The following is a 16,230-nucleotide window of genomic DNA, read 5'->3' as shown; positions in this document are numbered from 1 at the left end:
AAAGATTCATTTTTTTTCCCTCTTAAATCTGGGGGCTGGGAGGACTTATGGCAACAAATGATTTCTCATTCTTCCTTGCAGACAACTCTGAAGGGGGACAAAAGATACGAAAATGAATGTTCGGCCACTGGTTCCTTCTGCCAGAGACCTATTAATTAATCCTTGTTCCCAAACAATGGGCGACGACCCCCTTCATTGAAACCCACGGCTGGGGCTCTCCCCTTGCTGCCTGTGGGAGGGACAAGGGTGGTCTTCTGAAGGGTGCCCAGATCTAAGCAGGTGAAGGACAACCAAAAGTGGGTTGGGCAATGCCAGGGTGTGGAGAGTTCCCAATATCAATTTAAAAAGGCACACACACCTAATTTCACTGTCATCAGTGTTCCAGACAATTTATGTTCCACCGTCCCACAAATTTATGGAACTCTCAGTTTTCTTATCAGTAAAATAAGGGGATTGGACTAGAGTGACCTCCAAAAGTCCTACTGCATCTACAATCAGATGCTTTTATTTATCCCTGTAAAACAAACGCGGCACTTCTGATAATTTAATTTATTTAAACAATCTTACGGCATCTGTTTTTTATACTGAACTCACTTCTGGATTCATTTTCTCTTTCCTACTCTCATTTTCCCTATTTCTCCTATTTTCTGATTTTTTTTTTACTTTATCTTCTTCCACATATTGAAATAAGATGTCTTAAATACATCTGAGTTCAAAGTAAAGTATACACTGAGTAAAAATTGTCCTTTATAAATGTTATTAATATGAAAGACATATATGCCAGGATCACAAGTTTCCTTGGCATGAAGAAAATGCTGGAAAGAGAAAGAGGATAACAAACAAAAGATTCAACATACAGACCCTTAAAGAAAGAGGGAAGATCTGTTAAAGATCATCCTGGTCTACTGCTGTCACATTGTAAAAGGACCAGACGATGCTTAGTAAGGGCATATGCTAGCCCAAGGTCACCAGCTAGCTAGAGGTTAAACTAGACAGAGCACAGGGCTCTTATTCCTGGACCCAAACTCTTTGGACCAAATAAGCCAAATTTGATGCCTTCTCTTGAGAATTTGGTATGTGTCCCAAAGAACAAAAAAAAAAAAAAAAAAAAGACATCTTTTGGCAAGAATAAGCACCAACAGCAGAAAAATTAAGATGTGGTAAAAAGAAATACTTCATAGGACTAAGAAGGAAGAATGAGGACAGACGTATTGGTGATAAATTATTTGCACCTTGTAACAATCTTTAGTTTCTGCAATTACCTGTCACTCACTGATGTTTTAGCTCCCTTTTCTGGTAGCAGAACCTACAGTAACTCTATGCAAAATATTTGACTGTGTCCACCTTCACAACCTTCGATGGAACATTTAGGCCTTTGCCATATGTAGTTAGAACACTAGAATGTTCTACTTCTTCCTTCACCAAAGTTTTTGAGTTTGACACATAATCTAAATAATAAAATGCTGCCTTTTGGAAGTAGTCAGTGACATAGAAAAACTCAGGTTCCTCAGATCACCAGGAAGACAATAAGAGAGTATGTATAGACCAGGAGCCCATTTTCATTAAAAAAATAAAATAAAAAGTATGTTTGCCTATGTGTATATATACACACATATGTACTTACTCACATATATAGGGAAAATCTGAAAAGACTTATATCCACAGGTTCACAGTGATTCTCTTTAGGCTATTGAAATTTATTTTCCTTTTTTTATCTTTTTGTAATTTCATATCAGTGCACAATAAAAATGGACTGCTGAGGGGCATGACAGGGAGAGAATAAAATCCAAAAGTAGTGGTCTGTGAAAATGAAATGTAAGTGTACTCAGCAGAGCCTCTGGAGGTGGAAGTCTCTCCCGGGTTGAGGGCATGCCCTTCTCAGGAGCAGGAATTCTTCTGCCAGAAGAAGCACTAGGAAGATTTATGGGGTGGGTTGGAGGAATGGGAATCAGTGAAGCTGAGAAGAGAAGGCTGATCACAAGAATCCTTAAGCACAAGAAGATTTCCTGCCCCCAGGTGATCACCTGCTGCAACAAACTCACCTTCCAACTAAAGAGCCTAAGGACAGCATCCCATAGGAGCAGGAGAGACTCCAAGCAGGAATAGGGAAGTCCTTCCACAAAGGGTAAGTAAGGCTCAAGATGGGTTACTAAGAGGCAGGACTTTCTTCTAGGGCTTTTAGATAAGGGATAAATTTTCCATTTCTTGCTCAAGGAGTTTACAAGCGGTTTTCCTGAAGGCTTGAGATTGCTATTCTCTTTAAGATATAGAAGCCAGGCGTGGTGGTGCATGCCCATAATCCCAGAGGCTCGGGAGGATGAGGCAGGAGGATCTTGAGTTCAAAGCCAGCCTCAGCAATGGTGAGGCACTAAGCTACTCAGTGAGACTCTGTCTCTAAATAAAATACAAAATAGGGCTGGGGATGTGGCTCAGTGGCTAAGTGCCCCTGAGTTCAATCCTCAGTACCTCCCCCGCAAAAAAAAAGATATATAATGATCAGGAAATACTGTCTGCAGAAAAAAGACATACCCTGGAGTCAGGCGTGAGCCCACCACTAACATGGTTTTCACACAGCATTCAAAACGGCAGAGATTTATTAAGAACCTAGTATGTTTCAGGCTACGCATTTCACATAAAGCATCATCAGTTCACACACACACACACACAAACCTACAAAGTGAATGGTATCATTATTTCATTTTACATCCAAAGGAAGCTGAGGCACAGTGAGCTCAAATAACCTACCCAAGACAATGGGAGAGGCAGAACTGGGGGTCACCTGGATTGGTGGAAGCTCACAAATTACATCCTTCCTCCAGCGCCAGTGGGTGGGAGCAGGAAGCTGCCCAGAGCACTGGCCAAACAGTAGCCAGTTCACCTGCACTGTCTGTGAGATGGGGAGGCTGGGGCAGCACAGGTTGACCAGGACAACTCTGTGAAGGAAGACTGAACCAAGTCATCAAGGCACTAAGATAAGACTTGGCAGTAAGGGGCTAGGGAGACTGAAAGGAAACAGAGCCATGGGAGGTCAAGGAGAAGGCAATGCTAAGTTCAAGTGAGAGACAAGATAAATACATTTTTAGGGAATGGAGAGGGGAGCATTTGGAAAGAGAGCAGGTAATCTCATGAGGGCCTGGATTGAGGCCAGCACAAGGGACGAAAATGACCCCACAGTTTATTACGTAGATCACCAGGCAGATGATGGCACCATTATATAACTCAGGAGACTCAGGAAGAGAGGGTGTAAGGAGAAAAGGGGGAGAGATAGTAAGATCCGTTTTGGACACGCTGAGTTTGAGGTAACTGAGATGCTGCCAGATGGTGTCATCCAGGATTCGGCTGGAAATAGTGGTTTAGAGTTGGGAGAGGTTGAAGTAGGAGGGGAAGCTCTGAGTCATCCATGTAAATGGTAGCTGAGGTCCCAGGAATGGATGAAGCTCGTCCAAAAAGTAGGCAGAAGAAAAAGGCCACTGGCCTCCTGTATGGCAGTGTCCTGGCAAAGGTCCCTGAGGCTACCCTCAAGCAGTGTGACCCAGGCCAAATGGCTTCTCTTCTTTGAGCTGAGGATCTGTAAAAGCAGAGGGTTGGATTACATCCCTAAGAGCACCTCCCTAACAATCAACCATCAATGGTTGATGAGATATCTGCTCTGGACCAGGGACATACTTAGTGTTGGACAGACACCAGGACAGCAAGCCAATCCCTGACTTCCCAGTGGGAAAGACAGACATGTAAATAAGTCCTCTCCATATGACTTAAAAGCAAGAGCACGAGGCAGCATGAGGGAGTCCTCAGCAGAAGTGCCTGTCTGAGGGGATTCCAGCAAGGCCCTTAGAGATGGAATTGGATCATGTCTTGAGGAAGTAAAAGAAGCTTCCAAACTAGGGCAAGGTCACGTGCAAAGGCACTGGAAAGAGAGTGCATGTGGAATACAGGGGAGAGGCTTGGCTCAGAGACCTCAAGTGAACAGGGACATGGGGCTTCAAGAAAAAGGAGAGCAAGGCCAGGCTGTGCAGGGCCTCCCTGGCCTGCTAAGGAGTGTGCCACAGGCCAGAGTGAGAACAGAGAATAAATGGGGTTCTCAAATACAGGAGCAACACAATTAGAGAGCTGTTTAGAGGGCTGTGTGGTAAGAGAAGGACCCTCACACTCTCAATACATGCTAAATTCAAGCTTTGCTGTCTCAACAGCAAGATGACATCATAGGCTCTTATCCTACATGCAAAATTTTTAACTGTTTTTTAATAGTAGCATACATTAAATCAGAAATGCTCAACATGGCTAGTTATTCATAACACCATTCAGAAAAAGGGGCAAGACTCAAGAGAGCTTAGGCATATCTAAGCTGGAGCAAACCATTTCCAAAAACTCAGTCACCAATCTCAAGATCCTCATGCTTCTGAGATTTAAGCCACTCCTAGGACTTGCTAAGGAAGTAATGACAGAGTCAGAAGACTGTGACTTTGTGTTTCACCAAATCAGACATAGGATGCCTGATCTTAACACTGCTTTTTTCCCTATGACCTCTCCACGTGACTCCTATACGCAATTTTAATTTTATGCACAGAAGTTCTGGTATCTCTTAACATTTTTCTACAAAACCCAATCTCCCAATCAATACTTTAAAACCTCGAGCCTTCCTTTTCTCTTGCTGCCAAGGAGGGGCGTACATCCTCCCTCAGGTCCTCCACCCTTAGGCTTTTCTTGGTGCCCACTGTACTTTCAAAGTGTCTTGCTGCTTTGTTCTTCCCTTCAAAAAAATACAATTTCAACGGGTTCATCATGCTTTCAAATCACTATTTACTTCTTGCTGTTGCTTGAACTTTTGTAAGAAGAAAAGGCAAAGCAGATCAGAGGTTAAGGCGCAGAAAGCTGTAGCTGAGAGAGGCAGATGTTTAGCACAACACTGAGGCTTCCGGCCCCTGAGCCTCCAAGCGCCCACACAGCTCTGCCCTCTTGGCTCCAGGGAGACTTTCCAGCATTCCTTCCTCTACTCCAACATCCTCTTACACTGGATCACTTTTTCCTTTGTACACTTCATCTTCCAGATCCCGCAAAATCACACGCAACCTGCGGTAAGCACACCTCCTCCAGTCCTTTAGTGAAACACTCCAGCTAGGGAATTTCCAAAAGAGGAAGCCAACCTCCTACCAAAATTTTCACCTGATTAAGCTGCTCTTTTCCCTACAGTTCACACTTCAGAAAAAAGTTTTTAGACTACCTTCTTTTTGTTCCCTTCCTTATTCCCACTGACCATATCCCAACATGGCCTTCTACCTGATTAGCAAAAAAAAAAAAAAAAAAAAATGGCAAGGATGGTTATGGGTTTGAGGAATCCAAAGAACATGAAAGCACAACAATGTCAAGTTTGCCTTATTCATGGGAGGACCCAGCCCACACTTACACATGTGAGTGAACATACTCTTCACATTGGACAGAGAAATCCAAATACGGAAACTGATGGCCACCACATCCATAAAAGGTAAAGACCCTGTTGTCCTGGTTTCCTCAAAGAGATTTTTGGAATAGATGTTCTAGAAACTCAAAACTGAAAAGCAATATTTATCATCTAGCTTCTCCATTCTTCCCCATCCTAAAAGACCAAACTGGACACGATATATTCTTCAATGACTTAAAACCTCTCAAGGTTCCATTTGGCTTTACTACACCGACTTAAGAAAAACAGTCACTGTAAGAGGTCAAAGTTCATAATTCAATGCTCTTGAGACACAGAATGAAGCTCTAGATAGGGCCTTCCGGGCCCTGCTGAATTCATTATTTGATTTCCACATTCTTGGCAGGACAGGTCTCACAAACTCAGGATATTTACTGTGAAAAGAGTCCCTGGCTGAGAAAAGGATCAAATAAACAAATGAGTGAAAAACGGTCCATGCAGAAGAATTTCCAGTATTCATTTAAAAGAAAATTCAATCAATGATACCTGAGAATGACCATGCCACTTCAAGTGTACAAATGAATACAAGGATTGGAAAGGCCATTTCAGAGCACAGGGGAGGGATTCTGGAAGTGACCTCCATCCTCCTTGAGAATCACTGACTGTTAGAACCAGAGATTATTTATTCCATTATATCAATGAGAAATGAGTGACACAGAAATGAGTGACAGACCCTATAGTTCAGAGCAATTTTGAAATTAAGGCCAAATGACCTTTCTTCCTTGTCCACTTTCTTTCTTCACACTGTGCATGGGAAGGTCCATATCCTTCCAGGCAACAGTACAAAGACAGGGAAGTCACACTCTATAGCACAGGCAGTAGCATGAGGAAGGTCTTGTAGCCCAGCAGCCATATCCATCTAGTTTCTACAGATGATGGCCCAGATGGTCACATACACCTATCTGTGCATTTCTCCTCCACTTGAATCACTGTCCCATCTGGGTCAATAGGACAGAGAACATTAGTAAGGACATGCAGCAGAAATTATTCTCAAGCTTCATGTACTATGAAGGACCCAGGCCAGGGATCTCATTAAGATACAGATTCTGGTTCCGTGGCTCTGGGATGGAGCCTGAGACTCTGCACTAACAATTAATACCCAAGCGATATCAATGCTGCAGAGCCTAGGACTACACTCCAATAGCAAGGGGTAAGTGTTAAAAATGCTTGCAATCAAGCAAAATTTGGGTTTAAATTCTGGTTCTTCCATTCAGGAGCTTTGTGATTCTAGGCTGGTAACCTAACTTCACTATGCCTCAATCTCTTCATCTCTAAAATGGAAGAGAAAACACCTGAGAAGCACTGGATGATGCTTAAATAAGTTAATGACAGGAGGTTACCAACACAATTCCTGGCATATAATAAGGGCTTGAGAAATGTCAGTTGCTAGCTTCCTCTAAAATTGACCAGTGCAGGAATTATAACTGCCAAAACCACAATAGGTAGAACATGAGAGGTACTCCATGAAGGTTTAGTGGATGAATATAGAATACGCTCACACATAGTATCAGTATTTACATACTCCCTGGATTGTGTGGCTTTTCTGCAGGAAAAATAAAGCATTTTAAAATACGAGAACACTCCCTCCATAACCAACCATCATCATCTCATAAGATCAAACTCAACATTAGCCACTATGTTTAACTACCAAGAAACACATAATTTGTGGTGACTATATATAGTGGATAAAATGTCTTAACTGTAAATGAATAAAGACAACATCAGTCTGGAATCTGTACGTCATTAAGAGAAATCACTGATTTGTCTAATATTTGTGAGTTATCTGTATGCAGATGTTGTTAAAAAAAATTAATTCTAAAACTAGATTCAATTCCAAACCAAAGGGATAACTGCAAAGAGACAAAACAAACCATGGAAAGTAACATTACATTTTAAAGGGCCACTGGGGCAGGAGCACAATCCCTTAGAAATGTACACACTTGCTCAGGAAAAATTAGAAACAGAATTGTTGACAAATGGGAGAGCTTAGTCTTTTAAATCAAAGGCAGGCAAATGTGTCCACCCAAAACTCTTCAACACTCTAAAATTATTTTCAGCATCTCCTACAGAAAGTGGCATCATTAGAATAGATCACATTCCGGGGAGGCATTGTACAAGGTATGCAGCAACAAGAGAATATGATTGCCACCTACAGACAGAAGTGGCATTCCCTTTGCCAAGAGCTGGCCAATCATATTTTAATGTGAAAAAAATTCAACCAAGTCACCTCCCCCCACCTACTTCCAAACCACCAGACCACATTGCTTCATTTAGAATTACTTCTAAGTCATGCAATCATCAATAAGCATGCTGCCTCTTCATTATCATCATCATCCTATTTCTAATTTCCCAGAATCGCTGTGCCATTCAACTATCTACACTGTTTGAGAGCCAAAGAGAACGCATGCCAAGGGATTTCAAACAGGCAAAGTCACAAGAGTGGAAGGATAAATCTGCTTACCTGATATGAATGGGACCACCCGGAATATATCTGACAATCTGCTGTTAACTGGTTCATACGGGGAATCTTCAAGCAGGTCATTTCCTAAAAACAACAGAAAGACTGGGCTCAGATCTGAAAAACAGATATATTTCAAGCACTGTTTCACTGCTGAATCTAAATTCTAATTATGTTATGATTGTGTAACAAAAAGATACTAAAACTTTCCAAGATTTCAAATGCATGTATTTGGCTATGGTTATTTCTTTTCATTCCTCTGCCTTTGTTGTCCTTGTTCTCCCCAGAGTGCCATGAAAACATTGGAGAGCAACTCAGTCTGATCTTGCCAGAAAACTCTCCCACTCTTTGCAAAGGAACAAAATCAGAGAGGAAAGAGCCTGTGACGTCACAAGCTTTGCTTGCCTCTAGGAGCCAATGGAAGAAAAGTAACCCAGAAGAGACCCCCCATTTCTGTTTGCCCAAAACATTGCATGTGGTCAGAAGGCAGGTGCCCTGTCTATTAAAAAGTCCATCTCTGAAACAGGTTTTATTCATAGATTTGGGAAGAAGTAGCAGCTGATAGATCAAATTGGGGTATTACTAATCTATGAGTGTGAGTCTCAGGAGAATGAATGCACAGGATGTTTGGGTTAGATTTACAAACTCAAACTCTAGCCACCTCCGATTCACATGTAAGACCAAAACTTCCCACTGGCATGGATGGATGTGGCAAGTGATCTTCCTCCTCCCTGAGCTACTTCTATGTTAACCAAGTTGAACTGCAGCAGCTGCTTCAAGACTCAGCTAATCTAAGATGACAAATGTTTTTCACACATCTGCCTTTGATCCCTTTTGAGAGGGGTAAAGAAAGAATGGATTCCACTGGACCCTCCTTTATACTTCTTTATCTTATGTCAGAAGAGGTGGAGGGGAAAAAGAGGGGAAACTACAGGCAGGATGCAGGACAAGCCTTGGTATTAGTATTCTGTGAAACCAGCTAAAGCCTGGGGCCTGCTCTCCTTGGAGAGGAGCTATGGGTTCCTTGGGTGACGTTTAATTGGTTCCAACTCTGATGCTCTGAGCAAGTTTCAGATGGGTCAGCGGGGTCTTGGGGATAGCCCCCATGTCCTCAATGGGTGTTCCAACAATCAGCCCCAACAATGCTGCTCAGCCCAGCCGCAGCAAACACCAGCTGCTGCGGTCCCTAGGGGCCAATGAAAGGTCCTCATTCCGCAGCTGGGGAGAAGTGAGCGAAGGATGAGATCAGCCGGCTCTGGGGCCGAGGGGCCGACCTGCCTTCGGAGAGGGATGGGGGGCAGGGGGTGAGGGCCATCAGTGCATACCCTGCAGGCTCTGGTACATGCTCCAGTAGATGCGCAGGCAGTTCTTCTCCTTCTTCATGCCCCTCTTGCAGCGGCAGTTGTAGAGTGACTTCTGCTTCAGGGCCTCCATAGCGCTGCGGCACTCATCCTTTGCCTCCAGGCCGGATGCCAGACTGAAGTTAGTCTCCTTGCCCGCCACGCACTGCCTCAGCGTGCGGTATTTAGTGCTGCAACTCTGTTCTTTCAGACACTGATCGCTGGCTTTCACGCAGTCCAGGCGGTCCACGCCGCTCACCTCCGCTGACAGAAGCAAATCTGCAGGGTGAAAGGGAAGAAGCCTGAATGCCGCGGGGCGGAGACCCCACGTCTCGGCCCGGAGAAGGACTAGCGCTGGGACGAGGATGTTTGACCACCTACAGAGGCTCCCTGGGCGGGGTACGGGTTAACCCCCTTGTCCCAGGGGGTCCATTTTCTGGGCCCTCTAACTCCTACCGCCATCACCTCTTCCCAGATTCGCGGGGGAAGGTGGCTCAGGCTCAGCCCGTAGGTTGTACTCAGTTGGACCTGGAGCCTCAGCTGCCTAGCGTGCCCGCCGCCCCACTGCCCGGCAGAGACCAGGGCGAGTGGCTGCCCCGCCTTCCCCCGCTCAGCTAGCTCGGCCCTAGCCCGCGGGCTCTGGGTGGAGGAGGTTGGTAGCGCTCGGGGAACCAGGCGCGCTCTGGGCGAGAGGCGGGCGCGCCACGTTCTGCTGCTTGCCCGGCGGTGAGCACTGAAACGTTATCCGGAGAAAAGTTTTCCCTTCGAAGTTTGCTTTCCCTGCCCAATGTTCCCCCAGTTCACCTGCCCGCCGCGCTTCCGCGAATTCCTTGGGGCTGGAAGGGGCGTTAGGCCCGAGCTGAAGGACTCGGACCCCTTAGCTCCCCTCCAGGCTGGATCATTAAAAAACACAGGGAAAAAAAAAAAAAAAAAAAAAAAGGCACGAAACCCTGCTGGCAGTGATGCGTCGCCACCGATTCCCAAGCCCAGAGATTCGTGGTCCCCTTTCCAAAACGAAACTTCTTCCTCCCTCACCCACGGTACCTGCGCTGCAATTTGGGGGAACTGCCTCAAGTGACCCACAGAAAGACTTCGTGGGTTGAAAAGAAAAACAAAGCCGGCGACGGCCTCGACTTACCCAGAAGCGGCAGCGCGAAGTAGAGGGTCGCCAGGAACATTGTGCCGGCTCGAAGCTGGTCCCCGCCCCCCCAAAAATCCCGAGCCGCCGCTGGGTCTCGCCGAGGGAGCTCAGCATGCAGCGATCCTCGGACGACCGCGCTCTTCTGGCCGCCCAAAGTTAAGCTCCATCCAGTGGGAGAAGAAACTCCCGGTCCGTCTGCCGCCACCGCCGCCGACTAGTCAGCTCCAGCGGTCGCAAGCGCGGATGGCGGTTCCGCTGTTAGGGGTTCAGGTCCGACCCAACCTGGAAGGGAGAGAGCGCTTTGAAATGAGAGCCCAGAGAGCTGAAGCCTCTCACTACCGCCCCTCTCCCCTCCCCCCTCCCGCTGTGGGGGACTTTCCAACGCCACGGTAAGGACCCCCCCAGAAGCGCTGGTCTGGACGCGGGGGGGAAGCATGTGCGTGTATTCCGGGAGGGTGGGGAAGGCGCCGGAATGGGAGATTGGGGGTTGGAGAGGTCGGACACTGGCTCCCAAAGTCCAAGGGGATGACTATCCGGCACAACCCAAGAGGCTGCACGCAGGCAAACAAATAAACGTTACTTTCCGAGCGCTGCGAGCGGAGCCTGCAGCTTCCCGGAGTCGGAGCCCTCGGCGGTGGCAGCGGCGGCAGCGGCGGCAGCAGCAGCAGCTCCCTATCCAGTCCGGGCGCGGAAAGAGCCCCTTCTCCCGGGAAGTTAGCCGCCCCCTCCTCTTGCCCGCCCGCTAGCTAGCTTGCTCTGCCGCCAGCCCTCCGCATGCAAACCACCAATCGCTACCCCTCGTCGCCGAACTCCCCCACCCCAGCCCACCCCCCGGGCTCGCCTCCTTTCTGAGGCTGGCGGGCGAGAGGCAACCGACGTCCGGGCTAGGGCCGAAACCCCGTTCTAGCGCCCCTACCAGCGGTGCACTCCCTCCCCAGTGTCAGAGCCTTTTACCCACTCACCCAGTGGCGAGTATCCACACCACCGCCCTAGGAGAGCGTGCGGGTCCGCAGCACCCGCGAGCACTGGCAGGTGCAACCCCACGCCACGAGCGCCCCCCGGGCCCCAAAGTTGGCGGACGTCTGCAAGATGAAATGGAGTGGCTGGAGCGAGAGAGGGAGTGAGCGGAGATGGGTTTCCAAACAGAACCAGAAAACTCCAGTACCACCAACCTGGACCCAACCGACCGCGTCCAGCTGCGGCGAGGAGCCAGTTTATTTGTTTATTTATTTATTCTTTGGGGGAGTGTCCCCGCCCCCTCCTCCCTTTCCGGGCCCACTTTCTCCACGCTAGGAAAAAATGATGCGGTAATCTTCTAGAGCTCGGCGGGCCGAATTGGCCAAGACGATTTCCGAGCAGAGCCCATGGTTCGGATGTCCATTAGGGATGTTAGTGGTTATTGGAAGCAGCCCTGAGGATGGCGTGGCCAGATTTCTCCTGGCCAAAGGACCCTCGGCCTGTTTTTGTTCCCACTGCCCCGCAGGACAGCCCAGCCCCTTCAGAAACTCGCCCACACGACCGCGGCAGATGCACACGCGCCGGCGGCTGGATCCTGGGCCGACCCTCACGCGCGCGCACAGGACACGCAGCGCTATGCAGTGGGCCGGGGGCGCAGACACACACACACATGCTCACATACACACATCTTTCCCTCTCCTCTTCTCTTGTCTTCTTCTTATTCTTCTCTCTCTCTCTCTCTCTCTCTCTCTCTCTCTCACACACACACACACACACACACACCCATACACACACACACACACACTCATACACACAAAAGGGCACAATGCACAAGGGCTCTTTCTTAGTGCAATGCAGCCAGACCCTTCTGAACACAAAGTTTTTCCCCCACGCCACTCGCAGCTGTGACTCAAGACTCGGCGCGTTAAAGACACACTCCGACACAAGCCCCCGGAGCGGCGATCATGGGATGCACCCACTGGTTCATCCGTGCCAGGGTATACACATTCACATATGCACAAACAGTAGCTACCTCTCTCCTCCAAAGCTTGGAGACAAAAGCAGAGCCCCAAACCCATTTAAGCGTTTAAGCTTGGTCAGACCCGGCTTTGGGGAATTTATAAGGTGACCTCCATCTTGGCTGTTTCAAGAGTAAATTTAAAAAAAAAAAAAAAAAAAAAGCCGAACATATATACACAGTCCTTCACCCCAGCTTTCCCAGGCATGAACCCCCTACTGCTGTTGGACACACAAGCTCTCTTTCCAGCACGCCGGGGGGCGTCCAGTGCACTGGGTCTAGAGATCTGGTCTGAGAAATAACTCCCTGTGGTGGGTGGCCGTCTGGCCGCTCAGGGTTTGTATTCGATATCTTTGCTGATGTACAAGTTCATCTCTCAGGGAAACAGATTTTGAATCAAGTCTGTGTGAGCCCAGCTGTCAAATCTGTAAACCTATCACACCAGACAATGGGTCGCTGCGGAGCACAGAAAACAAATGCTCGTTTTGATCCAGGAGGGTTAATTGAAAAGGGCACGGTCTTCAGTTGAAGTTTGAGGCCATGGTGTAAGGGCGGGGAGAAAAGGAGGAGGAGTGGGTAGCTCTCTATTCAACTACACATCAGCCAGGCGCGCCCTTCAGCTGCGGTGGCTGCTCGCGCATGCTGCGCATTGTTCAAAGTCGCCCTAGAGTGTCTGAGCTTCAGTGTGCGCCTCAGACCCCGGGGACATCCCACCAATCCATGATCGTCTTCTGCTGCGCACGTGTTCCTCAGGAGAGGTATGAAGAGACTGATGCTCATGAAGGGCCCCTCCCTCAACACACACCACAGTAACACCATATGCAGATTTCTAGTTCAGTGTATCAGTTTACACTTGGTTGTTGAGTAAACAAAGCAAACATATGTCACATTTTCAGGACAGATGGTCCAAACCAAGGGCTACTTAAGTTCTCTTTCCCTATCAGTAGTAAGTTACAGGGTAGACGAACTGATAATGTAATTAAGTCTTCCAATCAGTCTCTTTAACTAAAAGAATTTTATTATCATATACCCACACACATATCAGAAAAATTCTGGGGAGGTGTTTTTAGTGAAAGGAAGACTGAAAAGAAATTAAAGAGTTTATCTGAAGACTCTTGTTTCTCCATGGACACCCCAAACATAAAACCCTCTTTCATTGTTCCATTTTGTAAGCAGAAAATGAATGTTTTCCTTTGGGAAATCAGTAATTGGAATTCCAGTTTTTCCTAGATAGACTGCTTATCATTGCTTGGATGGTTGAATGACAATGAGGTTTCATTTAAAACATCATCCACGTCATTTGTGTTCTTTGTTTAGAAAAAAAAGGTCCATGTTACCCTATGTATTTTACAGAATCTTTTAAATCAAAATTTTTAAGGGTAGAAGGGTGAACTGAAAGTTCTCCAAATGTAGAATAGGGAAACTCTTTCAAAATATTTATAGTTTCAAGACTATTTCAGATCCACTCCCTTACACTATCCTCAGTAAGTTCTTACTGGTGCTGAAAACAGAACTTTGTTTTAAAACTAATAATAAGAAAACCACCAGCCACTATAACTATGTTGTCCAATAGCCATGTGGCTATTTCAATGAAATAATTAAAATTAAATGAAAGAGAATTGTAGTTCCTCAGTAGCACTAATCAATAGCCACATGCAATCATGTTGGACGGCACAGATATAGAACTTTTCCATCATCACATAAAGTTCTAGTGGACAGCACTGGCCTCCAATGTTGGTGTGAAAATACTTAATATGGTGTATACATTAAATTCTTAGGATAGATTAGTGCCAGCATAGAGTGCTTTATAAGTAGCAGCAGTAGGAAGAGTTATTGTTTTGAGGATAATGATGGTGATGTTGATAAGGATGAGGATGCTTTGTTACTCTGTTGGGGAAGTCAAAAAAGACACAGCCCATGCCTGGTATGTTCTCTGCTCAGAATGAAATCAGTAGGCCAAAAAAAGCCAAGAATTCGAGAAATGGATATGTCAACATCAAAAGCTCATCTCCCAGGAGAGTTATGAATGGAGAGAAGTGTCCTCCACTCTAGCCTAAGACTTCTTGTAGTAGGCGCTAATTAAAGAATCACTACATTATAACTATATTCACCAACTTTTAAGGGTGGGAGAAACACAGCCAGGAAGGCCTTGGAATATAAAAGAAAAACATTGTGATTTACTAGGTTAATACTGTGCATGTTTCCTTGGAGCTTATCTATTCTCATGTGTACAGGACTGATCTCAGGATGAAAGGTGACATCAAAATATCAAATATTAATAATTTTAAAGGTTCATGCAGTCCTTTGTGATGTGTTTTCTCAGCAGAAAATTGGTTTTAATGCTACAAATTAGTTTCAATCCACCCATAAGCACATGAAGTGAACAATCTTCTTGTATTTCTTGATGTAAGTGTTTCTTCATAAGTTAACAGATGAGTCATGTTAAGAATGACAGTTTTATTCCAAGAGACATTTTGTCTTTTACTTTCATTGCTTTGGCCTTATAGAATGCTGTGTAAAATACATTCATTTTGTAAAATTAGACTCTCCAAATTCATCAGGAATCTTTAACTCGAACTAGTCCATCAGTGTGCATCATTTGACATCAGACAGTTTGACAGACTTACCTCTACATAAATCCATTCATCAGTCTCCAGGTATGCTATGCATTTATTTAGTTTTTGCTGCTATGCTTTTGTCCATTCGGTTCCATCTGCATAATATGTATTTCATCCTGATGTTTTCACATTCAGTTCAGCTGAATAAGCCAGTAAGGATGGCAAGACCCCTTCCTTCCCTCAGAACTAACAGTTCTCTATAGCATGGTCCATGGCCCCACTGAAATCTCTATCAAGTCTGTTGTGACACTGCTTTGTAGATAGTTGCTCTACCCCTTCTCCTCAATTGGAATATGAGCTCCTTGAAGGCAAGGAGATATTCTAGTCATTTTCTTTGCATTCCCAGCTTTTACACTGATAACTGACAAATGGTAACCCCCAATAAATGCATATTTTGATTGCACAAATAATGAGTGATGCTGCTCTTCATTTTCTGACACCACACCATAATTTTACTGATGATTTGCATGAAATACCTTTACTCTATGAGCAATACTAAATATAAGTACCTCATACAATTACTGGTATTTCTGTTCCAATAATAGTATCAAATATGTATTATTCCTTTGGGGATTTGACATTTAAATTTTTTTTAAAAAAACAAAACCCATTATTGTAATAGAATGCTCTTTTTCTGGTTCACTTTAATAGTAACATATGACATATTTCATTTCTGGGAAATGATAGCTTGCCTTAGGTCATATTTTAAGGCATAAAGCCAGAAGCAGAGTAACATTCCCACCTGAAGTTCTCTAATCATCTAGAAATGTGCCTCTCTCTGGGAGAACGGCCAGATTACAACCACCCTGGAGCCTTCATCTTCAAAGGCAAAATTTTAAAAGCCAAATTGTCCCCAAAGTGTTAAGAATTCTTCTAAAAACACACAAGTCCTCTTGCAATCTTTTAGGGAAAAAGAAAATATCAATCACCTAAACCCGAGAGCTGGCATAAGGGTCTCTATATGCTGACACAGACACCCCTTCTTAGGCTCTGCATTGACACTTGGCCTTTGGCAATACAGGAAGAGCCTGTTGTTCTCAGATTTCAGAGACCTTTTCCAGGATGACTATATTAAGATGTGTCTTTTGAACACCATTTGCAAATGGAAGTTTCTTATTGGCCATCAGGTTGCCTGACCCCGAGGAACCTATCATAGGAAATCACTCTTCCTTAGTTTTCAGGTAATTTTCATTTCTTAGTACTAATAAGCCAGTGCAAGGATTTTTAATGCATTTGTGGAAGA

General features: G+C 45.5%; 1 protein-coding gene across 1 annotated transcript in view; it reads right to left on the bottom strand.

Moving 5' to 3' along the window:
* Positions 1-10,431, bottom strand: part of Gfra1 (GDNF family receptor alpha 1) — a 191,414-nt gene extending 180,983 nt beyond the window's left edge. The window contains exons 1-3 of the mRNA XM_027930310.2: positions 10,392-10,431; positions 9,239-9,532; positions 7,917-8,000 (exon numbers count right to left, since the gene is read on the bottom strand). Coding sequence (XP_027786111.1) covers positions 7,917-8,000; positions 9,239-9,532; positions 10,392-10,431 — 418 coding nt within the window. The remainder of the gene's footprint in view (positions 1-7,916; positions 8,001-9,238; positions 9,533-10,391) is intronic.
* Positions 10,432-16,230: the final 5,799 nt, after the last annotated feature.

The sequence above is a fragment of the Marmota flaviventris genome, chromosome 4 (assembly GCF_047511675.1).
Source record: "Marmota flaviventris isolate mMarFla1 chromosome 4, mMarFla1.hap1, whole genome shotgun sequence".
NCBI lineage: Eukaryota > Metazoa > Chordata > Mammalia > Rodentia > Sciuridae > Marmota > Marmota flaviventris.
This window is presented reverse-complemented; position numbering and strand designations above follow the sequence as displayed.